At 45.4% G+C, this 27,786-nt stretch overlaps 1 protein-coding gene across 1 annotated transcript in view; it reads right to left on the bottom strand.

The window, feature by feature from the left end:
* The window catches only part of LOC138663827 (zinc finger protein 271-like), a 100,924-nt gene extending 77,097 nt beyond the window's left edge, over nt 1-23,827 (bottom strand). Inside the window, exons 1-6 of the mRNA XM_069750171.1 lie at nt 23,774-23,827; nt 5,223-5,372; nt 4,920-5,099; nt 4,722-4,845; nt 4,541-4,638; nt 4,279-4,369 (exon numbers count right to left, since the gene is read on the bottom strand). Coding sequence (XP_069606272.1) covers nt 4,279-4,369; nt 4,541-4,638; nt 4,722-4,845; nt 4,920-5,099; nt 5,223-5,372; nt 23,774-23,800 — 670 coding nt within the window. The 5' untranslated portion in view covers nt 23,801-23,827. The remainder of the gene's footprint in view (nt 1-4,278; nt 4,370-4,540; nt 4,639-4,721; nt 4,846-4,919; nt 5,100-5,222; nt 5,373-23,773) is intronic.
* Nucleotides 23,828-27,786: the final 3,959 nt, after the last annotated feature.

Genomic DNA, 27,786 nt, shown 5'->3' with positions numbered 1-27,786 from the left:
TAGTCGCCATGATGAAATCTTGTCCTATCAGAGGTACTGTTAACCTGACAGATTCCATCTTGAATCTTCTGTATGCTACATATCAATTCAGGGGCTTCAGGTTGATTATGACCCGATGAGACCCGTTTGTTTTTTTTTGTTTTTTTTATCAGGAATAGGTTTGAATAATGTTCCCTGTTCCTTTTGTTCTCCGGGACTATGGAGCTTACATTAGTGATTAATAGGTCTTCTACTCCTGCCATCAGGATGGATTGTAGCCTTGGCGTAGATAAATATGTTGTTTTTAATGTTCTTTGAGTATATGAGACAAACTATCTTTATCCCGTCTCTGACTGATCTTAGGGTCCATTGATCTGAGCAGATATTTTGCCAGTACGGGAGGAAGTTTGAGATACGACCCCCCACTGTGACAGCGGCATCGCTTTCTTTGATTTTGGAAGTGGGGAAGAAAAAGATTCCTGTCTTTTCCCCCTTTTGGATAACTCCAACGCCCCGACCTGCCCTTCCACCTGTATTGAGGAGTATGTTCTTGTTGAGAGCGGAAGGGTCTTTTCCTAGGCTTTTCTTTTTGTCTGAAGCCTTTTCTAATAGTTCATCTAACGCCGGACCAAACATACCTTCCCTTGAAGGGAGTAGAGCACAACCTCATCTTCGAAGTCATATCACCAGACTAAGATCTTAGCCAGAGTGCTCACCTCACTGAGTTTGATAACCCTGATGATCTTGCTGCCACTCTTACTGACTCTGCAGAGGCATCTGCTAGAAAGCCTGTCGCCTTCTGGAAGAGAGGTAGGGAAGCTAGAATGTCTTCTCTGGGAGTACCTGAGGACAGATGTTCCTCCAGTTGTCCCAGCCAGCGGTACATTGATCTAGCTACACAGGTAGATACTGCATTGGTGTTCAATAAAGATGCCAACGTTTCCCATGACTTTCGTAGTAGTCCGTCCATCTTACGTTCCAGAGGGTCCTTCAACTGGGAGGCATCCTCAAATGGTAGCGTGGTCTTTTTGGCTAACCTAGCAATCTGGACGTCCACTCTTGGAATTTCCGACGAGCATGAAGCTGTCTCATTGTCTACCGGGAATCTGTCCTTCATCTCTGCTGAGGTGGTCAGCCTCTTCTCTGGGGATTCCCAATCTTCTAGGACCAGGTCCCGGATAATCTTATGAATGGGTAAAACCTGCTATTTCTTAGAACAGAGACCCTCAAACATCTCTTCCTGTACGGACTGAGCTGTCCTGTCTTCCTCAATTTCCAAAGTCTTCCTTACTGCTGTGAGGAGTTCCTCTATATCACCTGAGGAGAAGTAGTATCTCTCCTGCTGGGAAGCCTCTGGGTCTAGGGATAATTCACCCTCTTCTGGAGGCTCGTCCGACGTTTCCTCCTGAGAGTCATCATGCCCTTCTTCCTCTGGATTAAGTTTCCTCCTTTTAGCTTCAGGAGGGGCACTAGGAAAGGGTGTGGGCTGGTTAAGGGCGGCCAGAGAGGTTTGATTCATGAGCTGGATTAAGCCCTTAATCTCTTCCATCAAGGATGTTGCTCTTCCCTGATGACTTTTTCAGTGCACTCTTTGCATAATGTCTTCTTATACGAAGAGGACAATCTTTTCATTCCGACTGCACATTTGTGTGAAGTCTTAGATTTGCTTCCTGATGCAAGTTCCTTGTGCCTCTACAATAAAGGGGAGAAGGAATCATAACATTGCAACCTGCATCAGGGAGTGGACACCCAGGGCCAGACTACTTACCGGGGCCGCGATGGTTGGTGCTGGGATCTGCAGATGCAGAGCGCGAGGTAGCTGACATCTCCATGCTGATTTTCACCACACAGTGGTCCTACCTGAGAGGTCTTCCTGTCCTGGGCTCTTATATAGGTGACCGGACTGCAGCCCTCCTCCCTCCAATGTCCAGGTGTGTGGGGGAGGAGGGGAGAGCCCGCTGACACCATCCGTGCTGTATTCACCATGGATTCCAGCGTGGAATGCAAAAGGACCTTCATGTATGCTGAAGCCGTCCGGCGTCTGATGTCACATCCTGCCGCCGGCTTCAGACCGAAAGTCTCCGTGCACCCTTGCCACAACGCCGGAGGAGGAGAGGGGCTGGAGAGCTTCAAGAGGTCTCCAGCCGAAGAATGCCCCCAGACCTTGCCCGAAGGTGCGGACTGGTGGCGGGAGTCCCAAGTCCTGAGGGAGGCGGGAGCAGCACTCGGGGAAGAGAGGTAAGTCTGCTCCCCAGCTGCCCGGCTTCTGAGTTTTCTTCCCCTCAGTGACTGCTGCCGACACAGTACACCTGGGATGACCTTTTCATCCCTAGTAAGGACAGGAAATAACACTAAGGGGAGGATGAGGGAGGGGTTATTTAACCTCTTTGTCATTTCCTGTCCCTATTAGGAAAGGGGTAACATCATTCAGGTGTGCTGTCGTGGGGCGTTACTAGAAAAAAAGTTAAATTCCCAACAAGAACATATGTTTAGGTGGGAGAGCTCTAAAACTAAATCAGAGTTTTACTTATTTATGATGGACCATTGGAGCTACTATGAGGCCTGACCAGAAAAGTAGTGTTATGATCGTGTTCACACACTCACACAGGTAACAGAAGATGGAAAGAACTACCAAAGAGAGAAGCCGCACCTTTCCCCAACTAGTCCCTGTATAGACTAAAAAAGGCCCTAGCACAACTGAATAAACCTCCTTGGACCTGGCTCGTTAAGCGGGCATCAAGGGGTTTCTTGTACCAGAAAAATAAAGTGTTATGATTGTGGTCACACACTCACGTGGGTAACAGAAAAGGGAAAGAACTAACAACTACCAAAGAGAGTAGCCGCACGTGTACCCAACCAGTCCCTATACAGCCTAAGAAAGGTCCTAGCCGCATAACCTAAATACACCTACTGGGAACTGGCTCCCTAAAAGGCCATTGAGGGAGTTTCTTGTATCTCCTGATGAACCAGAGGGGAGGCTGCAACACAAAACCAACAAAGGTAGAGGAAAGCTAGCAGGGAGATATGAGAACCCAGGGAAAGAAATTAATAACAGGTTCACAGAGGATAGACAGGGATAAATAAGGAGAACGAAAAAACAAACAAACAGAATAAGTGAAACTTACCAGATTTTCAAACATGGATAAAAAGAAAGGTGCTAAAAAGGAAAACTCAGAGATTAACAGCAGGAAAAACAACTGGAGCTTACTGGACTAGGTAAACCCTCAGCAGAGGAGCTGGAATTCCAAAAACCAATCTATATGGAACGATAGCCAGCAAGTGAGCTAAGTGAAAGGTGAACATGAACGAACATGCTTCAATAAGGTGTTATCTGAGCATCTTGGGCATGTTCGGATAATATGTTCGAGTCCCTGTGGCTGCATGATTTGCGGCTGTTAGACAGCTTCAACACATGCGAGGATTGCCTAACAAACAGGCAAATCCCCCACGTGTTAAGATGGTCTAGAGACCATATGACAACTTTCAGTAGATCAGAACAGAGAGAAGGTAGATCCATCCTATGTGATGTCAGGATTCTAGGAAGGCAACAGCATCATTACTGTTTGCTTTCTGATAGAGGTCCACCATAATTTTTCTTCAAGTAATTTTCTAACTTGTCAGCAATTTCTACGTACGCTGTCTTTCGGCCTTGTAGTTTACAGCTCTAGGCGGTAAGGGTCAGCATCTACTAATTCAGAGGGTAGAAGGATCCTCCATGTTGTAAACTCTATAGAAGAAGGACTTTCAATGCCCAAAGTAATTTGAACAGTTTTCGATGAAGACGAATGTTGTGATCTGGAGACAGAATAGTGATCATATGATTGCGCTGATAAAGGAGACAGTGTCAGGATTCTCTTCCCTTTCTGCAAATTGACACCGAGTGGCTGCTATTATTCACTTTCATTATTGTGCTGCATTTCCAGTCTTCACAACTAGAGGCTTCTATTGTGTTTCTGTTATTGCCCTTTACTAAGATGGCCTACATCGAGCCAATGGAAGCCATCTTTGTTTTTCTGGGGTCTACTTATAGCTACATGGAACTCTCACTCATTGCTTGAATATTTTGTCTAGCTTTTAGTCTAATTCCAGTCTCCAGCTCCGGAGAACTGTCTTTCCACACTCATCTACTCTCTTGTTCCTATGATTCCTAGTGCTAATTCCAAGAACTTCAACTATGACTTGCTGTTGCCCACTCATGCTTCTCCAGCTACTGGATTACAGTCGTGCTTCACCAGTATCATAACAGCCAGTGACTGAGAAGAATATGTGACGCCTCTGCATTTAGTGGTTACTACTCACCTGGGTAGTCATATGTAGGAATCACCTCTTTACACTGTTCATCACCCTTCAGATATGTCTCTGTAGTATTAATATGGGTCAGATCCTTACCCTGAAACATATATTGTAAAAATGACAGCAAGATGGAAAAGTCACATACATGATCAGCTCTAATCCTGTCATCTCCACGGTTCTCATTACACAAGTAACACAAGACTGAACAAGATCTTCACGCCGTCTACACATCATAGGGGAGATCTCATGACACATTCTCACCATCTACCTGATGATCCTGAGGAACATTGGGATTTTCTTGATTACATTCCGGTGGAAGAAGAAGACGAGGACATCTCTCTGTTGTTGTCCTATTATTAGATAGAACTGGAAGAAACACATACAAGAACTGAATTAATTCTATACAAACAGATAATTATAGGCTATGTGTATTTTGTCCGGTCTATTACCTTGTAATGTGAGGGGCTGAGGAATCTCCATCATGACATCCTTGTACTGATCTTTGTGTCCTTCTAAATACTCCCATTCTTTCACGGAGAAATATATGGTGAAATCCTGACACCTTATTGGAACCTGACACATAGAATGATACCATCATCCCTTCGATCCCTTCATAGCATTACTGTATAATATCTCAGCAGTGTCACCTCTCCAGTAAGCAGCTCAATCATCTTGTGGGTGAGTTCTAGGATCTTCTGGTCATTGATGTCCTCATGTATCACGGGGTGAGGTGAAGGATATGTGATTGGGCTCAGGGGTCTTCCCCATCCCTCAGACACAGGGGGCTGACAGCGCTCACTAGAGGCCTTCTTTACCACTGTGTAATCCTGGTTATGGAGAGACACATTAATAAATCTCACTACAGACATTCCCAGAGTCCTCACCCCTCCAGTTCTGTCCATTTGTTATTCCCATAGATAAGAATGATGTAATACGACAGAATCTCTCACCTCCCCAGAAAGCCGAAAGAGGATCTCTAGGGTGAGGTGTAATATCCTCTCCGCCTTCTTTTCCCTGTCTGTACGCATTCTTGACTGGTCAATCAGGAACATTTTCTCATATAGAAGATCTCCACTGAGAGGATCTAATATTCTAGGGACCTGAATGAGAAGAAGATGAGGCTGATGTAACATCATAAAGATGTCATCGAATAATACAATTCCTAGAGATAATAAAGTGACAAGTAATGAAGATTTTGTATTTATCATTTATCTAGAAAAATAAGGTGAACACTAGTGATGAGCGAGGGTACTCGTTGCTCGGGTTTTCCAGTGCACGCTTGGGTGACCACCGAGTATTTATGACTGCTCAGAGATTTAGTTTTCACAGCGGCAGTTGAATGATTTACAGCTACTAGCCAGGCTAAGTACATGTGGGGGTTGCCTGTTTGCTAGGGAATCCCCAAATGTAATCAAGCAGGCTAGTAGCTGTAAGTCATCCAGCTGCCTTGATGAAAACTAAATCTCCAAGCAGTCATAAATACTTGGCGGTCACCCGAGCAACGAGTACACTCGCTCATCACTAGTGAACACTCAACCTTGGCAGGGGGCGCAGGCTGAACTGGAGAATCCAAGCAGTCACTGAGAAATAATCAACAGCACTCGCAGAGGATTTGAAATAAATGCAGTATTTCACCACAGTGCTGGGAATCAGGACAGAAAGCGATAGGTTACGTTTCGAGCAGTCAGGGTCTTTTTCAAACCCCGCTAAAAGTAAAGTGAAAAATATATACAAAATTACTGTGCTGTACAATATATACAGAGAGTCATGGCATGCAATGCATGAACATATAGATAAAAATAAATACCAGAACAAAAACAAAAAGTAAGGTAAAAGTACACAATAATAATCATCAAGGGAGTCCGAGTCTTTAAAATCGAAGATGAGCTAAGCCCACCGGCATCAGGGGCTTATCTACAGCATTCTGTAATGCTGTAGATAAGCCCCCGATGTATCCTGAAAGATGAGAGAAAGAGGTTAGATTATACTCACCCAGGGGCGTTCCCGCTGCGTTCCGGTCTGATGGGCGTCGCGGCCTGCGCACTGCAGTATTTTGCTCAGCCCTCAACAGGGCAGACAAAGTACGCCTGCGCCGGAGCTGCAGCGTGAAGACAAGAAGAGGACGTCATCCTATGAAGATGGGAGGCCCCGGACCACGAAGCCCATCGGATCGGACCGCCCAGGTGAGTATAATCTAACCTCTTTTTCTTATCTCTCAGGATACATCGGGGGCTTATCTACAGCATTCCAGAATGCTAAAGATAAGCCCCTGATGCCAGTGTGCTTAGTGTTATGACCTGGTGGTTAAGAGGCCCCACTGATATGACCTGGTGGCTAAAACGCAACATGGAGCGAGCTCTGATAAGGTGGTATCTCTACTGACCGCAGTCCCTAATCCTAACAACAACACTAGAAATAGCCGTGGGATGTTCCTGACTCTCCCTAGACACCTCTTCACAGCCTAAGAAATAACTACCCCTAAAGAAGGAAATAGAAAGCTATCTTGCCTCAGAGAAAACCCCCAAAAGGAAAGATAGCCCCCCACAAATATTGACTGTGAATGGAGAGGGAAATGACGTACACAGAAATTAAATCAGAATTCAGCAAAGGAGGCCAATACTAAACTAGATAGACAGAGAGAAAAGGATACTGTGTGGTCAGTATAAAAAACTACAAAATCCACGCAGAGTTTACAAAAATGAACTCCACACCGACTCACGGTGTGGAGGGGCAAATCTGCTTTCCCAGAGCTTCCAGCTAGCCTGAATAAGACGTAGTGACAAGCTGGACAAAAAGAGACATATTTGCAAAGCAATAGAGTCCAAACAAATGGACAAACAAAAACTAGCAAAAACGTATCTTTTGCAGACAAGGCCTGGCCATATGAAAATTCCAAGGAGAGAACCAAATCCAACCAAGAACATTGACAGCAGGCATGGACTAAAGCCCAGAGCAGGTTTAAATAACAAACCCAGGCAAGGCGATTAGTGAAGGCAGCTGCTACAGCTACCTAAAGGAGCAGCAGTTCCACTTGAAACCACCAGAGGGAGCCCAAGGGCAGAACTCACAAAAATACCATTAGCACCCACAGGAGGGAGCTCCAGAACGGAATTCACAACAGTACCCCCCCTTGAGGAGGGGTCACCGAACCCTCACCAGAGCTCCCAGGCCGATCAGGACGAGCCAAATGGAAAGCACGAACCAAATCGGCAGCATGAACATCGGAGGCAACAACCCAAGAATTATCCTCCTGGCCATAACCCTTCCACTTGACCAGATACTGAAGCTTCCGCCTCGAAAAACGAGAATCCAAAATGTTCTCCACCACATATTCCAATTCCCCCTCAACCAACACCGGAGCAGGAGGATCAACGGAGGGAACCATAGGTACCACATATCTCCGCAACAAGGATCTATGGAACACATTATGAATGGAAAAGGAAGCTGGAAGGGCCAAACGAAAAGACACTGGATTGATAATTTCAGAAATCTTATAAGGCCCAATAAAGCGAGGCTTGAACTTAGGGGAAGAAACCTTCATAGGAACATGACGAGAAGACAACCAGACCAAATCACCAACACGAAGCCGGGGACCAACACACCGACGACGGTTAGCAAAACGCTGAGCCTTTTCCTGAGACAACGTCAAATTGTCCACCACATGAGTCCAAATTTGCTGCAACCTGTCCACCACGGAATCCACACCAGGACAGTCAGAAGGCTCAAGCTGCCCTGAAGAAAAACGAGGATGAAAACCAAGGTTACAAAAGAAAGGCGAAACCAAAGTAGCAGAACTAGCCCGATTATTAAGGGCAAACTCGGCCAACGGCAAAAAGGTCACCCAATCATCCTGATCAGCAGACACAAAGCATCTCAAATAGGTTTCCAAGGTCTGATTGGTTCGCTCCGTTTGGCCATTTGTCTGAGGATGGAATGCTGAAGAAAAAGACAAATCAATGCCCATTCTAGCACAAAAGGACCGCCAAAACCTAGAAACGAACTGGGAACCTCTGTCAGACACAATATTCTCCGGAATACCATGCAAACGAACCACATGCTGAAAAAATAATGGAACCAAATCAGAGGAGGAAGGCAACGGCACCAAATGGACCATCTTAGAAAACCGGTCACAAACCACCCAGATGACAGACATCTTCTGAGAGACAGGAAGATCAGAAATAAAATCCATGGAAATATGCGTCCAGGGCCTCTCAGGAATAGGCAAAGGCAAGAGCAACCCGCTGGCACGGGAACAGCAAGGCTTAGCCCGAGCACAGGTCCCACAGGACTGCACAAACGATTGCACATCCCGCGAAAAGGAAGGCCACCAAAAGGACCTAGCCACCAAATCTCTGGTACCGAAAATCCCAGGGTGACCAGCCAACACCGAACAATGAACCTCAGAAATTACCCTATTAGTCCATCTATCTGGAACAAACAATTTCTCCACAGGACAGCGGTCAGGTTTATCAGCCTTAAACTCCTGAAGTACCCGCCGCAAATCAGGGGAGATGGCAGAAAGAATCACCCCCTCCTTGAGGATCCCAGGCGGCTCAAGAACTCCCGGAGAATCAGGCAAAAAACTCCTAGAAAGGGCATCAGCCTTCACATTCTTAGAACCCGGAATATATGAGACCACAAAATCAAAACGTGAGAAAAACAGAGACCACCGAGCCTGTCTAGGATTCAACCGCTTAGCAGACTCGAGGTAAATCAGATTCTTGTGATCAGTCAAGACCACCACGCGATGCTTGGCTCCCTCAAGCCAATGTCGCCACTCCTCAAATGCCCACTTCATAGCCAACAACTCCCGATTGCCGACATCATAATTACGCTCAGCAGGCGAAAACTTTCTGGAGAAGAAAGCACACGGTTTCATCAAAGAGCCATCAGAATTTCTCTGAGACAAAACGGCCCCTGCCCCAATCTCAGAAGCATCAACCTCAACCTGAAAAGGGAGAGAAACATCTGGCTGACGCAACACAGGGGCAGAAGTAAAACGACGTTTAAGCTCCTGAAAGGCCTCAACAGCCGCAGAGGACCAATTCACCACATCAGCGCCCTTCCTCGTCAAATCGGTCAGAGGCTTCACCACACTAGAAAAATTAGCAATAAAGCGGCGATAAAAATTGGCAAAGCCCAAAAATTTCTGAAGGCTCTTTACAGATGTAGTTTGAGTCCAATCATGAATGGCCTGGACTTTAACAGGGTCCATTTCAATAGCCGAGGGGGAAAAAATGAAACCCAAAAAAGAAACCTTCTGAACTCCAAAGAGGCACTTAGACCCCTTCACAAACAACCCATTAGCGCAAAGGACCTGAAATACCATCCTAACCTGCTTTACATGAGACTCTCAATCATCGGAGAAAACCAAAATATCATCCAAATACACAATCATTAATTTATCCAGATAATACCGGAAGATATCATGCATAAAGGACTGAAATACCGATGGAGCATTAGAGAACCCGAATGGCATCACAAGATATTCAAAATGGCCTTCGGGCGTATTAAATGCTGTTTTCCATTCATCACCTTGTTTAATACGCACGAGATTATACGCCCCTTGAAGGTCGATTTTAGTAAACCAACTGGCACCCTTAATCCGAGCAAACAAATCAGAAAGTAAAGGTAAAGGGTACTGGAATTTGACAGTGATCTTATTGAGAAGGCGATAATCTATACAGGGTCTCAAGGAGCCATCCTTCTTGGCAACAAAAAAAAATCCCGCTCCCAACGGTGACGAAGACGGGCGAATATGCCCCTTCTCCAAGGACTCCTTTACATAACTCCGCATAGCGGCATGCTCTGGCACAGACAGATTGAAAAGTCGGCCCTTAGGGAACTTACAGCCAGGAATCAAATTAATGGCACAATCGCAGTCCCTATGAGGAGGCAGAGAACTGGACTTGGGCTCATCAAATACATCCTGGAAATCCGACAAAAACTCAGGAACTTCAGAAGAAGGGGACGAGGAAATGGACATCAAAGGAATATCACTATGTATCCCCTGACAACCCCAACCAGTTACAGACATAGATCTCCAATCCAGCACTGGGTTATGTACCTGTAACCATGGAAAACCCAGCACAACAACATCATGCAAATTATGCAACACCAAAAAGCGAATATTTTCCTGATGTGCTGGAGCCATGTACATGGTTAACTGAGTCCAATACTGAGGTTTATTCTTGGCCAATGGCGTAGCATCAATCCCCCTTAAGGGAATAGGACTCTACAAAGGCTCCAAGGAAAAACCACAGCGCTTGGCAAATTCTAAGTCCATTAAGTTCAGGGCAGCGCCAGAATCCACAAATGCCATAACAGAGAAGGACGACAATGAGCAAATCAGGGTAACAGACAAGAGAAATTTAGGCTGTACAGTACTAATGGTAACAGACCCAGGAACCCTCCTAGTACGCTTAGGGCAATCAGAAATAGCATGAGCAGAATCACCACAGTAAAAACACAGGCCATTCTGACGTCTGAATTTCTGTCTTTCTGCTCTAGTCAAAATCCTATCACATTGCATAGAGTCAGGACTTTGCTCAGAGGACACTGCCATATGGTGCACCACCTTGCGCTCACGCAAGCGCCGATCAATCTGAATGGCTAGAGACATAGATTCGCTAAAACCGGTAGGCGTAGGAAAGCCCACCATAACATCTTTAAGGGTTTCAGAAAGACCTTTTCTGAAAATAGCAGCCAGAGCCTCTTCATTCCACTTAGTGAGCACAGACCATTTTCTAAATTTCTGGCAGTATAACTCTGACGCTTCTTGACCCTGACACAGGGCCAACAGTGTTTTCTCAGCATGCTCTACTGAGTTAGGTTCGTCATACAATAATCCGAGCGCTTGAAAAAATGCATCCACACTCAACAATTCTGGATCCCCTGTTTCAAGAGCAAAAGCCCAGTCTTGAGGATCACCACGCAGTAAGGATATGATGATCTTTACTTGCTGAATGGGATCACCAGAAGAACGGGGTTTCAAAGCAAAAAACAATTTGCAGCTATTTTTAAAGTTCAAAAACTTGGATCTGTCCCCAAAAAACATATCAGGAGTAGGAATTCTAGGCTCTAGAGCCGGAGTCTGGACAATATAATCTTGGATACTCTGGACTCTTGCAGCAAGTTGATCCACACGAGAAAACAAACTCTGAACCTCCATACCAGAGCATATATCCAGCACCACCCAGACATCAAGAGGAAAAAAAAGACAGAACAGAGCACAGAAAAAAAAATGGTTCAGAACTTTCTTTTCCTTCTTTTGAGATGCATTTAATTAATTTCTGACCTGCTGTACTGTTATGACCTGGCGGTTAAGAGGCCACACTGATATGACCTGGTGGCTAAAACGCAACATGGAGCGAGCTCTGAGAAGGTGGTATCTCTACTGACCGCAGTCCCTAATCCTAACAACACTAGAAATAGCCGTGGGATGTTCCTGACTCTCCCTAGACACCTCTTCACAGCCTAAGAAATAACTACCCCTAAGGAAGGAAATAGAAAGCTATCTTGCCTCAGAGAAAACCCCCAAAAGGAAAGATAGCCCCCCACAAATATTGACTCTGAATGGAGAGGGAAATGACGTACACAGAAATGAAATCAGAATTCAGCAAAGGAGGCCAATACTAAACTAGATAGACAGAGAGAAAAGGATACTGTGCGGTCAGTATAAAAAACTACAAAATCCACGCAGAGTTTACAAAAAGGAACTCCACACCGACTCATGGTGTGGAGGGGCAAATCTGCTTTCCCAGAGCTTCCAGCTAGCCTGAATAAGACAAGCTGGACAAAAAGAGACATATTTGCAAAGCAATAGAGTCCAAACAAATGGACAAACAAAAACTAGCAAAAACGTATCTTTTGCAGACAAGGCCTGGCCATATGAAAATTCCAAGGAGAGAACCAAATCCAACCAAGAACATTGACAGCAGGCATGGACTAAAGCCCAGAGCAGGTTTAAATAACAAACCGAGGCAAGGCGATTAGTGAAAGCAGCTGCTACAGCTACCTAAAGGAGCAGCAGTTCCACTCGAAACCACCAGAGGGAGCCCAAGGGCAGAACTCACAAAAATACCATTAGCAACCACAGGAGGGAGCTCCAGAACGGAATTCACAACAGCTTAGCTCATCTTCCATTTTGGGGGTGACAGGTTCCCTTTAACATACTAGGGAATGAACCAATTACATCAAAATGTACTGTATTTCGAAGTCATGCAAAAAAGCAAACGGGATACCCACCATCCTCTGATACCCAAAATATACAATACCAATTGGGGAATTAGGAACATTGGTCACAATTAACCAGCGCCTATCCACAGGAGGAGGCTTTCAAAGCCCTAGCACTAATATGCACCTTTTGGCCTTTGGCCACAAAATATCAGAGATCACCTGGTTCGAGCTGATACTGGAAGCTGTCCAAACAACCTACAGAAAGATTTCTTGGGACCAGGAGGATGGGCACATTTCCGTGCTTGGGTTTCGCCGCCTTGCTTCAGCGTGATAAAGTCTAGTGAGTTCATCCACCCACACACAGGTAGACATCACCCCATTAAAGGCTTTTACATGGGTGACACCATCTTTGTAGTTAGTCCCCAGACCTAGATGAGGGAGGAAACTGTATAAAACTTCTCAAAGAAAGGGAATCTTACTGGATTCAGACCTTACAGACACGATCTCCAAAGGGTTTGAACAGGGAGCTAGATCTACTGGTACGATGATTGTGTATAAACGTTATTCTGCTTTATATTTATGGTTTACTGTATATAAAATAATATATAATTGCAGTGCATGGCTCAGTTGGCATAATCCGAAGAGCCTAATGCATTTCCATTCAGTTATTCATGTCAGCATCATAATCAACGCATTGGGATTTTTTGGCATATGATTTTCCTCCTTTCTAACTATATATTTTTACACTGACTCCCCCACATCCTACCCTCGTAAGTGGAACTGTGCCCCTTCCCCCCATTCATGTCTTCATTTGTATTTTAATTTTTAATTATTTATTTCATTAGGTTTATATTATTAATTTTTATTTGTTAATATTTTTTCATTTTTTATTTCAAATATTTTTTTATTTTCATTTTTTTATCTTTTAATTTTTCCATAATTTCGTTTTATTTAGTCATTTCTCCTTTTTTGCATTTATTTCATCCTTTTTCAACTTTTCTCCCATTCTCATCTTATTTTTTCCCCAGTTCTACACTATTTCATCCTGTCCTATCCATTTCCCACATCGGTCCAACATTTATTCCTTATTGCAACCCTCTTTGCTTTGGGTCATGCCCCCCGCTTCCATACATCAACAATGCACATCAAGGCAGCCGTCCTTTGCTCCTATGCGCTACTGCGCATGCCAAACTATCAAAGTGATTTCCCTCTAAGCGTCACTTCCAGCTTACGCTGCACATGGCAGAGCTAGGAAAGGAAAGAGCGCTATTTGTCTCGGAGAGATTGTGATGACCATGTCACATTTGAAGAGCCTCTGACATGCTAAAAATAGCAGAAATCCGTCACAAGTGACCCCATTTTGGAATCTAGACCCCTCAAGGAATTCTTGTAGGGGTGTAATGAGAAATTTTAACCTACAGCTGATTCACAAAACTTCATGAGATATAGCTATGAGAATAAAAATTTACATTTTTTCCACTAAAAAAATACTGTTTTAGCACTAAATTTATAATTTACATGAGGAGTAATGGGAGAAATTGGACCCCACAATTTCTTATGCAATTTCTCCCGAATATCGCACTACCCCATATTCAAGGGTGGGCAATTAATTTTTCCGAGGGGCAGCATGACAGACTGTGACTGTTGTGGAGGGCCGAACCAATAGGCCAAAATTAATTCTGCTCAATATCGATTATAATTATTACATTATTGATAATTCTATTAATATTAATTGTATCACTTAATATTGAGAAGTATGCTGACACCCTCCTATATATCGTTTGAACCTGAGTACATCTCCTCCTATATACACTGCATGAGCCCCACACAGCCTCCCTATATATTGCATGAGCCCCACACAGCCTCCCTATATACTGCATGAGCCCCACACAGCCTCCCTATACACTGCATGAGCCCCACACAGCCTCCCTATATACAGCATGAGCCCCACACAGCCTCCCTATATACAGCATGAGGCCCACACAGCCTCCCTATATACTGCATGAGCCCCACACAGCCTCCCTATATACACTGCATGAGCCCCACACATCCTCCCTATATACACTGCATGAGCCCCACACAGGCTCCCTATATACTGCATGAGCCCCACACAGCCTCCCCATATACAGCATGAGCCCCACACAGCCTCCCTATATACTGCATGAGCCCCACACAGCCTCCCTATATACTGCATGAGCCCCACACAGCCTCCCTATATACTGCATGAGCCCCACACAGCCTCCCTATATACTGCATGATCCCCACACAGCCTCCCCATATACAGCATGTGCCCTACACAGCCTCCCTATATACTGCATGAGGCCCCCACAGCCTCCCTATATACTGCATGAGCCCCACACAGCCTCCCTATATATACTGCATGAACCCCACACAGTCTCCCTATATATACTGCATGAGCTCCACACAGTCTCCCTATATACTGCATGAGACCCACACAGCCTCCCTATATACTGCATGAGCCCCACACAGCCTCCCTATACACTGCATGAGCCCCACACAGCCTCCCTATATAGAGCATGAGCCCCACACAGCCTCCCTATACACTGCATGAGCCCCACACAGCCTCCCCATACACTGCATGAGCCCCACACAGCCTCCCTATATACTGCATGAGCCCCACACAGCCTCCCTATATACTGCATGAGCCCCACACAGCCTCCCTATATACACTGCATGAGCTCCACACAGCCTCCCTATATACTGCATGAGGCCCACACAGCCTCCCTATATACTGCATGAGCCCCACACAACCTCCATATATAGTTAGGTCCATATATATTTGGACAGAGAAAACATTTTTCTAATTTTAGTTATAGACTTTACCACTATGAATTTTAAACAAAACAATTCAGATGCAGTTGAAGTTGAGACTTTCAGCTTTCATTTGAGGGTATCCACATTAAAATTGGATGAAGGATTTAGGAGTTTCAGCTCCTTAACATGTGCCACCCTCTTTTTAAAGGGAACAAAAGTAATTGGACAGATTAAATAATTTTAAATAAAATGTTCATTCTTAGTACTTGGTTGAAAACCCTTTGTTGGCAATAACTGCCTGAAGTCTTGAACTCATGGACATCACCAGACGCTGTGTTTCCTCCTTTTTGATGTTCTGCCAGGCGTTTACTGCGGTGGCTTTCAGTTGCTGTTTGTTTGTGGGTCTTTCTGCCTGAAGTTTAGTCTTTAACAAGTGAAATGCTGCTCAATTGGGTTGAGATCAGGTGACTGACTTGGCCATTCAAGAATATTCCACTTCTTTGCTTTAATAAACTCCTGGGTTGCTTTGGCTTTATGTTTTGGGTCATTGTCCATCTGTAGTATGAAACAACGACCAATCAGTTTTGCTACATTTGGCTGGATCTGAGCACACAGTATGGCTCTGAATACCTCAGAATTCATTCCGCTGCTTCTGTCCTGTGTCACATCATCAATAAACACTAGTGACCCAGTGCCACTGGCAGCCATGCATGCCCAAGCCATCACACTGCCTCTGCCGTGTTTTACAGATGATGTGGTATGCTTTGGATCATGAGCTGTACCACGCCTTCGCCATACTTTTCGCTTTCCATCATTCTGGTAAAGGTTGATCTTGGTTTCATCTGTCCAAAGCATGTTCTTCCAGCAAAGTCCAGTCTAGCCGTTTTATTCTTGATGCTTATGAGCGGCTTGCACCGTGCAGTGAACCCTCTGTATTTACTTGAATGCAGTCTTCTCTTTATGGTATATTTGACTATTGATACGCCGACCTCCTGGAGAGTGTTGGTCACTTGGTTGGCTGATGTGAAGGGGTTTCTCTTCACCATGGAGATTATTCTGCAATCATCTACCACTGTTGTCTTCCATGCCGTCTTTCTTTCTTAGGATGTACCAAACTGTAGATTTTGCCACTCCTAATATTGTAGCAATTTCTTGGATGGGTTTTTTCTGTTTTCGAAGCTTAAGGATGGCATGTTTCACCTGTATGGAGAGCTCCTTTGACCGCATGTTTACTTCACAGCAAAACCTTCCCATTGCAAGCACCACACCTCAAATCAACTCCAGGCCTTTTATCTGCTTAATTGAGAATGACATAATGAAGGGATTGCCCACACCTGTCCATGAAATAGCCTTGGTGTCAATTGTCCAATTACTTTTGGTCCCTTTTAAAAACAGGGTGGCACATGTTCCATCATAATAAATCCCCAGATCTACGTCCTTCTACAGAACCTAATAATTGTATGATACACTATTGTTCTTCTCCAGGAGACATCCAGGCCTCTCTTGAACCCCTCGACTGAGTTCGCCATCACCACCTCCTCAGGCAAGCAATTCCAGATTCTCACTGCCCTAACAGTAAAGAATCCTCTTCTATGTTGGTGGAAAAACCTTCTCTCCTCCAGACGCAAAGAATGCCCCCTTGTGCCCGTCACCTTCCTTGGTATAAACAGATCCTCAGTGAGATATTTGTATTGTCCCCTTATATACTTTTAAAAGGTTATTAGATCGCCCCTCAGTCGTCTTTTTTCTAGACTAAATAATCCTAATTTCGCTAATCTAACTGGGTTTTGTAGTTCTCCCATCCCCTTTATTAATTTTGTTGCCCTCCTTTGTACTCTCTCTAGTTCCATTATATCCTTCCTGAGCACCGGTGCCCAAAACTGGACACAGTACTCCATGTGCGGTCTAACTAGGGATTCGTACAGAGGCAGTATAATGCTCTCATCATGTGTATCCAGACCTCTTTTAATGCACCCCATGATCCTGTTTGCCTTGGCAGCTGCTGCCTGGCACTGGCTGCTCCAGGTAAGTTTATCATTAACTAGGATCCCTAAGTCCTTCTCCCTGTCAGATTTACCCAGTGGTTTCCCGTTCAGTGTGTAATGGTGATATTGATTCCTTCTTCCCATGTGTATAACCTTACATTTATCATTGTTAAACCTCATCTGCCACCTTTCAGCCCAAGTTTCCAACTTATCCAGATCCATCTGTAGCAGAATACTATCTTCTCTTGTATTAACTGCTTTACATAGTTTTGTATCATCTGCAAATACCGATATTTTACTGTGTAAACCTTCTACCAGATCATTAATGAATATGTTGAAGAGAACAGGTCCCAATACCGACCCCTGCGGTATCCCACTGGTCACAGCGACCCAGTTAGAGACTAAAACATTTATAACCACCCTCTGCTTTCTATCACTAAGCCAGTTACTAACCCATTTACACACATTTTCCCCCAGACCAAGCATTCTCATTTTGTGTACCAACCTCTTGTGCGGCACGGTATCAAACGCTTTGGAAAAATCGAGATATACCACGTCCAATGACTCACCGTGGTCCAGCCTATAGCTTACCTCTTCATAAAAACTGATTAGATTGGTTTGACGGGAGCAAATCCTCATAAACCCATGCTGATATGGAGTTAAACAGTTATTCTCCTTGAGATAATCCAGAATAACATCCCTCAGAAACCCTTCAAATATTTTACCAACAATAGAGGTTAGACTTACTGGCCTATAATTTCCAGGTAAACTTTTAGAGCCCTTTTTGAATATTGGCACCACATTTGCTATGCACCAGTCCTGCGGAACAGACCCCATCGCTATAGAGTCCCTAAAAATAAGAAATAATGGTTTATCTATTACATTACTTAGTTCTCTTAGTACTCGTGGGTGTATGCCATCCGGACCCGGAGATTTATCTATTTTAATCTTATTTAGCCGGTTTCGCACCTCTTCTTGGGTTAGATTGGTGACCCTTAATATAGGGTTTTCATTGTTTCTTGGGATTTCACCTAGCATTTCATTTTCCACCGTGAATACCGTGGAGAAGGTGTTTAATATGTTAGCTTTTTCCTCATCATCTACAACCATTCTTTCCTCACTATTTTTTAAGGGGCCTACATTTTCAGTTTTTATTCTTTTACTATTGATATAGTTGAAGAACAGTTTGGGATTAGTTTTACTCTCCTTAGCAATGTGCTTCTCTGTTTCCTTTTTGGCAGCTTTAATTAGTTTTTTAGATAAAGTATTTTTCTCCCTATAGTTTTTTTAGAGCTTCAATGGTGCCATCCTGCTTTAGTAGTGCAAATGCTTTCTTTTTACTGTTAATTGCCTGTCTTACTTCTTTGTTTAGCCACATTGGCTTTTTCCTATTTCTAGTCCTTTTATTCCCACAAGGTATAATAATTTCTGTCAGATAATACTCAGTTTCTTCCTGAAAATGATTGCAATCACAAATTCTTTGGTATTATTATCTTCATTTAATTTGTCTTAAATGAAAAAACACAAAAGAGAATGAAGCAATAATCAAAACATTGATCATTTCACACAAAACTCCAAAAATGGGCCAGACAAAAGTATTGGCACCCTCAGTCTAATACTTGGTGGCACAATCTTTAGCCAAAATAACTGCGACCAACCGCTTCCGGTAACCATCAATGAGTTTCTTACAATGCTCTGCTGGAATTTTAGACCATTCTCCTTTGGCAAACTGCTCCAGGTCACTGATATTTGAAGGGAGCCTTCTCCAAACTGCCATTTTTAGATCTCTCCACAGGTGTTCTATGGGATTCAGGTCTGGACTCATTGCTGGCCACCTTAGAAGTCTCCAGTGCTTTCTCTCAAATCATTTTCTAGTGCTTTTTGAAGTGTGTTTTGGGTCATTGTCCTGCTGGAAGACCCATGACCTCTGAGGGAGGCCCAGCTTTTTCATACTGGGCCCTACATTATGCTGCAAAATGTGTTGGTAGTCTTCAGACTTCATAATGCCATGCACACGGTCAAGCAGTCCAGTGCCAGAGGCAGCAAAGCAACCCCAAAATATCAGGGAACCTTCGCCATGTTTGACTGTAGGGACCGTGTTCTTTTCTTTGAATGCCTCTTTTTTTCTCCTGTAAACTCTATGTTGATGCCTTTGCCCAAAAAGCTCTACTTTTGTCTCACTTGACCAGAGAACATTCTTCCAAAACGTTTTAGGCTTTTTCAGGTAAGTTTTGGCAAACTCCAGCCTGACTTTTTTATGTCTCGGGGTAAGAAGTGGGGTCTTCCTGGGTCTCCTACCATACAGTCCCTTTTCATTCAGACGCCGACGGATAGTACGGGTTGACACGGTTGTACTCTCAGACTGCAGGGCAGCTTGAACTTGTTTGGATGTTAGTCGAGGTTCTTTATCCAACATACGCACAATCTTGCGTTGAAATCGCTTGTTAATTTTTCTTTTCCATCCACATCTAGGGAGGTTAGCCACAGTGCCATGGGCTTTAAACTTCTTGATGACACTGCGCACGGTAGACACAGGAACATTCAGGTCTTTGGAGATGGACTTGTAGTCTTGAGATTGCTCATGCTTCCTCACAATTTGGTTTCTCAAGTCCTCAGACAGTTCTTTGGTCTTCTTTCTTTTCTCCATGCTCAATGCGGTACACACAAGGACACAGGACAGAGATTGAGTCAACTTTAATCCATGTCAACTGGCTGCAAGCGTGATTTAGTTATTGCCAACACCTGTTAGGTGCCACAGGTAAGTTACAGGTGCTGTTAATTACACAAATTAGAGAAGCATCACATGATTTTTCGAACAGTGCCAATACTTTTGTCCACCCCCTTGTTTATGTTTCGTGTGATTATATCCAATTTGGCTTTAGGACAATTCTTTTTGTGTTTTTTTCATTTAAGACAAATTAAATGAAGACAATAATACCAAAGAATTTGTGTTTGCAATCATTTTCAGGAAAAAATGAGTATTATCTGACAGAATTGCAGGGGTGTCAATACTTTTGGCCATGACTGTATATACTGCATGAACCCCACACGAGCTGATGACTGGATCATGCAGCTTTATATGAAAATCCCTATTTATTATAATTGCCAGACCTGAAATAACAAGCATTTTTCACCTATTGTGTCCCCCCATTTCCTTGCAGATTGTAAGCTTGCGAGCAGGGACCTCACCCCTAATGTCACTGTTTAAATTGTCTTAACTTGTATTGAATTTATTGTCTGTACATGTCCCCACTTAATTGTAAAGTGCTGCGGAATATGTTGGCGCTATATAAATAAAAATTATTATTATTATACTAGATTGTGGCCCGATTCTAACGCATTGGGTATTCTTTAATATGCATGTCCCCGTAGTATATGGACAATGATGATTTCAGAATTCGCGGCAAACTGTGCCCGTCGCTGATTGGTCGAGGCAACCTTTATGACATCATTGTCGCCATGGCAACCATTATGACATCTATGTCGATACTGTGCCCGTCGCTGATTGGTCGAGGCGAATTCGCGGCAGACTGTGCTCGTCGCTGATTGGTCGAGGCAACCTTTATGACATCATCGTCACCATGCTGTGCCCGGGATGTCTACGTCCTTTATGACATCATCGTCGCTGTGCCCGTCGCTGATTGGTCGAGGCCTGGCGGCCTCGACCAATCAGAGACGCGGGATTTCTACGTCGATACTGTGCCCGTCGCTGATTGGTCAGAGACGCGGGATTTCCAGGACAAACAGATGGAAAAACCCTTAGACAATTATATATATAGATACTGCATGATCCACACAGCCTCTCTATATACACTGCATGAACCCCACACAGCCTCCCTATATATACTGCATGAGCCCCACACAGCCTCCCTATACATACTGCATTTGCCCCACACAGCCTCCCTATATATACTGCATGATCCACACGACCTCCTTATATACACTGCATGAACCCCACACAGCCTCCCTATATACAGCATAAGCCCCACACAGCATGTCCATATACTGCATGAGCCCCACACAGCCTCCCTATATACTGCATGAGCCCCACAGCCTCCCTATATATACTGCATGAGCCCCACATAGCCTCCCTATATATACTGCATGATCCACACGACCTCCTTATATACACTGCATGAGCCCCACACAGCCTCCCTATATACTGCATGAGCCCCACACAGCCTCACTATATACTGCATGAGCCCCACACAGCCTCCCTATATACAGCATAAGCCCCACACAGCATCTCCATATACTGCATGAGCCCCACATAGCTTTCCTATATACAGCATAAGCCCCACACAGCCTCCCTATGTATACTGCATGAGTCCCACACGGCCTCCCTATATACTGCATGAGCCCCACATAGCCTCCCTATATATTTTAGCGATACCACGATACCAAATTTATTTTTATTTTTTCTTGCTTTGCTATTTTTACAGATTAAAAACAATATTTTATAAAAATGAATTTATATTTGCATCGACATATTCTGAAAGATGTAACTTTTTTTTTTTTTTTTGCCGAATGAGCCACATTAGGGTTTGTTTTTTTGCGGGATGGCTTGGCATTTTCACTTATATCATTTTTTTCTGCATACGACTTTTTGATTGCTTTTTATTCACTTTTGTTGTGAGTATGATGAACTGTCACAACTCGTTTTTTGGATAGCTGTGCTACTGCTTTAATGGTTTTTACTTTTGGGCCAGCAAGAGTTAATGTCAGTTTCAATGTCAGCTGATATGGGTGGTGACCACACCCACCATCTTTTAAATAGTCACGACGCATCAGATGACTGTTGGTAATATAGTTATTCTATGTAGACCAGCCTAGAGGTTTGTAACTCTAGTGTCAGCGCTGTATCTGCTACTTCTGTGGAGTTTGGGGTCCTGTTTTCCATGTCCTCTGCTATTTACTTACCTTGTCTGTCCTGTGCTTGTCACTATCCCCTGTGGTTTGTTCCATCTGCAGTTGTGAGGCTAGCATCCCTGCGGGCCAGTGCATTAGCCAGGGTTTAGTGAGTTGACAGCTAGGTACCAGGCTTGTGACGGCGGTAGGGGGAAGGACCCGCATAGGGCGTTAGACGAGCTTAGGGATAGGCACAGGCTGTGTTAGAAGATGCCCCATCCCTCGTTCCCTACTGTTAAGGCCTTCCTCTCCTTTTTCCATTCTCTTGTTGGTGTTTGTTGTGTCGTCTGCTGGACCGACACTTGTGAGTTGTGACATGAACAAGCAAAATTTGTTAGGTGTTTTTTATTATTCTTTTTATGGCATTTGCCATACGGAATAAATAGCGTGCCAGTTTTATAGAGCAGGTCATTCCAGACGCTGCGATACCAACTATGTGCACTTTTTTTTTGTTTTATCACAAACGCTGGGTTTTGTGTGGCAAAATGGCTTTTCGTGGTTTGTGCGTGCTTCTTTTGTGTGTCTTTTTTACATATTTTATTTTACTTTTTTACTTAGTCCCACAGTGGGACATGTTTAATTTTCTGTTTGGACACAGATCTCATACACTACAGTACACGTGTACTGCAGTGCATGAGAGCAGCCAGTGAGTCACTGACTCAGCCTGTGAGACCCAGCTTATACAGTAGCTGGATCTCACAGGCCACCGTACCCTGGGAATCACATAACCTCAGGGTACCATCGGGACCCACGATTCTCACTGCAGGAGTCCGATGGTTACTAAGAGGGTCTTCTGACCCCCTTACAACTTAAAAACCGCTGTCGCGATTGACATTGTTATTTAAAGCTTTAATTGGCCCCCTCTTCCCTTATTCCTCAGCGCTGTTAAAAAGTGCATTGGCGGTCATTGAAGACTTAAAGACGCATACTGCCTTGAAGATTATTATTGCGTTTTTGCTCTGGTATTTATTTTTAGCTATATGTTCATGCATTGCCTGCCATGACTCACTGTATATATTGTACAGCACAGTAATTTTGTAGATATTTTTCCCTTTACCTTTAGCGGGGTTTGAAAAAGACCTTGACGGGTTGAAACGTAACCGATCGCTTTCTGTCCTGATTCCCAGCACTGTGGTGAAATACTTATATTTATATATATCGACTGTTGGAAGATTCCTTTCTTCTCTCCCTGATCTTTGCCGTTACGGTATAGCGCGATGCGGAGGCTGTTTTCTCACCGTCACCCATACTATTACATGATGCTAATAGCACGGGTTGTTTAACCCCTCAGATACTGTGGTTAATAGTGACCGTCTCATCCAAGTGGTTACACGTTACATCAGCATCTCGCTATGTGATCGCAGGGCGTCGATTGTTACCATGGCAGCCAGAAAAAATAGCAAATGTCGTGGTATTTGGAGTCTAATGGCATAAATGTGATATTTCCTCCCAAGTTATAAGATATTATTGTGGAAAAGTCGTACAACGAATATTCTCTATACATCATTATCACAGTAATTGTATTTATTACTAAGAGACAATAGAGGAGCGACCGTCTGTCCACTGCTCACCAAATACATGTTATTAAATGTTATCGGTGCATTGTCCATGCCCCCCCCCCCCCTGTCCAGTAATGGGGAATCTCCAGCACCTACCTCCACCTGCAGAGCCGCACACCACATATATGGCTGCACTGTGCGCACAGGACCTGTGATGAGGTCACAGGAGGGGAGGAGCCAGGGGTCACATGATCAGGGGCCTCAGTGTATGCAGGACTCTGCTGTGCTGGTTGTCATGGTGCTGGATGAGGGGAAATTTATGTGTGGGGTCAGGAGGGGTTTACAGTGTGGATGTAGCAGAACCGCGTGTGTACGGAAAGAGTCGTGTGTGTACGAGATGTACGGAGCGGAGCCGTGTGTGCACGAGGTGTACGGAGCAGAGCCGTGTGTGTATGAGGTGTACGGAGCGGAGCCGTGTGTGTACGAGGTGTACGGAGAGGAGCCGTGTGTGTACGAGGTGTACGGAGCGGAGCCGTGTGTGTACGAGGTGTACGGAGCGGAGCCGTGTGTGTACGAGGTGTACGGAGCGGAGCCGCGTGTATACGAGGTGTACGGAGCAGAGCCGTGTGTGTATGAGGTGTACGGAGCGGAGCCGTGTGTGTAAGAGGTGTACGGAGCAGAGCCGTGTGTGTACGAGGTGTACGGAGCAGAGCCGTGTGTGTACGAGGTGTACGGAGAGGAGCCGTGTGTGTACAAGGTGTATGGAGCGGAGCCGTGTGTGTACGAGGTGTACGGAGCAGAGTCGTGTGTGTACGATGTGTACGGAGAGGAGCCGTGTGTGTACGAGGTGTATGGAGCGGAGCCGTGTGTGTACGAGGTGTACGGAGCAGAGTCGTGTGTATACGAGGTGTATGGAGAGGAGCCGTTTGTGTAAGAGGTGTACGGAGCGGAGCCGTGTGTGTACGAGGTGTACGGAGCAGAGCCATGTGTATACGAGGTTTATGGAGAGAAGCCGTGTGTGTACGAGGTGTACGGAGCCAGGGGTGGATTAAGGGTAGCCAGGGCCTCGGGCTGTCCAGACACTGTGGGCCCCCCCGGTCATGTGACGGGGGTCATGTGACGGAGGTCATGATATACCCGAACAAGATTATTCCAGAAAAATGGCCGGGCCCTACTCTACTGTAACCTATTAAATATTTGTTAAAATCTGCAATACAATTTAGGTATATTTTGACCAATAATATCACATACAAGGAACAAATACCACCGCACCATGTCAAGACCACATATTACCACCACTTTGTGACCAAATAGCACATACAAGGGACAAATAACAACACCATTTCCAGACCACATATTACCACCACATAGTGACTGAATACTACAATACTGATCAGTAATAAAAAAATTAAAAAAACACAATGCTATCACCATAAGTGCCAGTATTCACAGGAGATCTGTACTTAGTATGCTGTGTCTGTGTACAGATAACACAGAGATCACTGGTGGTATTATACACAGGACCTCTGTATATAGTATACAGTGTAAAGTGTCAGTGTATAGGTAACACTGACTCACCAGTGACGTCGCTAGGTGAAATCCATCATCTTTCATCCAGCACAGACCGCCATCATTTCTTCCAGCCAGGACTCGTTTCTGCAGGAAATAACACAGTTATCTTGAGCTCCACTTGCAGAACACATTACTTAATTTTTCACAACTTCTACATTACACCACATGATGAAAAAAAGGCGATATACTGTCACTCTGCACAGTAACAGGACCGCCCCCCATTTAAAACAGTATCCTCAAAAAATAAAATAAATACTTCACTGCAGTAATAATATCCCTTAATTAGCCCCTATGGTAATAATATTCCCCACCCTGGCCCCGTGTGTCTCATTCCTGGCTCCAGCCATATGTTCTCGCATCCTGCCCTCATGAGTATCCATTCTATCCCACATGATCTCCACATCCTGCCCCATCTGTCTCCATCGTATCTATCCTGCCCCATGATCCAATCCTGCCCCATGTCTTTCATTCTGCCCCGTGTCTCCAATCATGCCCCGTGTCTACATTCTGCCCATGCCTCCAGTCCTGCCCCCAGTGTGTCCAGCAATCTGCCCCAGTGTGTCCAGCATATTACCCCCAGTGTGTCCAGCAACCTGCCCCAGTATGTCCAGCATATTGCCCCAGTGTCCAGCAATCTGCCCCAGTGTGTCCAGCATTGCCCCCAGACAGTGTCTCCAGCATATTGACCCCAGTGTGTCCAGCAATCTGCCCCAGTGTGTCCAGCATTGCCCCCAGTGTGTCCAGCAATCTGCCCCAGTGTGTCCAGCATATTACCACCAGTGTGTCCAGCAATCTGCCCCAGTATGTCCAGCATTGCCCCCAGTGTGTCCAGCAATCTGCCCCAGTATGTCCAATTGTCCAGCATTGCACACAGTGCGTCCAGCAATCTGTCCCAGTGTGTCCAGCATTGCCCCAGTGTCTCCAGCATTGCCCCAATGTCTCCAGCAATCTGCCCCAGTGTTTCCAGCATTGCCCCAGTGTATCAAGCATTGCCCCAGTGTATCCAGCATTGCCCCAGTGTCTCCAGCAATCTGCCCCAGTGTCCTCCAGCATTGCCCCAGTGTCTCCAGCAATCTGCCCGTGTCTCCAGCATTGCCCCAGTGTCTCCAGCAATCATCTGCCCCAGTGTGTCCTCCAGCATTGCCCCCAGTGTGTCCAGCAATCTGCCCCAGTGTCTCCAGCATTGCCCCAGTGTCTCCAGGAACCTGCCCCAGTGTCTCCAGCAATCTGCCCCAGTATCTCCAGCAATCTGCCCCAGTGTCCTCCAGCATTGCCCCAGTGTCTCCAGCAATCTGCCCCAGTGTCTCCAGCATTGCCCCAGTGTCCTCCAGCATTGCCCCAGTGTCTCCAGCATTGCCCCAGTGTCTCCAGCATTGCCCCAGTGTCTCCAGCAATCATCTGCCCCAGTGTGTCCTCAGGCATTGCCCCCAGTGTGTCCAGCAATCTGCCCCAGTGTCTCCAGCATTGCCCCAGTGTCTCCAGCAATCTTCCCCAGTGTGTCCTCCAGCATTGTCCCAGTGTGTCCATCAATCTGCCCCAGTGTCTCCAGCATTGCCCAGTGTCTCCAGCAATCATCTGCCCCAGTGTGTCCTCCAGCATTGCCCCCAGTGTGTCCACCGTTATCGAAAAACAAAACAAAAAAACAAAGAGTCTCCTCACCTGACCTGTGCGCTCCAGCGGCAAGCTCCCTCCAGCAGCGCACACTCGCCGGTGACTGACAATGACGTCAGACGCTGGCGACGTGTGCGCTGCGGCCGACTTCAGCTGCCAGCCTCCAATTGGCTGGCGACTGTTGTTAACTATTGACGTGCGGGCGCACGCCCGCACGTCAATAGGAAACCGCCGCAGCACCGGAAGGGGCCCGGTGAGCAGATGAGAAGGGGCCCGATGTGGCCCCCTCTCTCTGCCCACCGGGTCTGGGGGCACATAAATGCCGGCGGGCAGTCACACTCGGGCGGATTAGCAGAGGGTCAATCTGTGCAGTAGCCCAGGGCCCAGTGGTGTGGGGGGGCCCTGGGCTACCGCACAGATTGACCCTCTGCTAATCCGCCCCTGTATAGAGCGGAGCTGTACGGAGCGGAGCCACGTGTGTACGAGGTGTACAGAGTAGAGCTGTGTGTGTACGCGGTGTATGGAGAGAAACTACGTGTGTACGAGGTGTACGGAGCGGAGCGGTGTGTGTACGAGGTGTACGGAGCGAAGCCGTGTGTGTACGGGGTGTATGGAGAGGAGCCATGGGTGTATGGAGCAGAGCTGCTTGTGCATGATATGTGTTCGAGACATGCGCAGCGGAGCCATGTGTGTACAAAATGTGTAGAGCAGAGCCATGTGTGTATGACGTGTATGGAGCAGTGCCATGTACACAGGACTGGTTTTAGACAAAGAGGGGCCCTAGTCAAAAGTTTAAAGTCGGGCCCCAAATGCTCACATATTGTACCATTACACAAAGATTTTGGCTGTATTTACAAGCGCTGATTTCAGGCCTTTAAACGAGCGTGATCAACAATACTGAACTCATTCAACGCTTGTTTCCCAGCCTCTTTACACCAACTGAGGAACAATGATGATGACTGAACGATCACTAGTAGATCAATCTG

This window comes from Ranitomeya imitator, chromosome 2 (assembly GCF_032444005.1).
Source record: "Ranitomeya imitator isolate aRanImi1 chromosome 2, aRanImi1.pri, whole genome shotgun sequence".
In the NCBI taxonomy this organism is placed as follows: Eukaryota; Metazoa; Chordata; class Amphibia; order Anura; family Dendrobatidae; genus Ranitomeya; species Ranitomeya imitator.
Note: the sequence above shows the minus strand (reverse complement) of the source record. Positions and strands in the feature narration are given on the sequence as shown.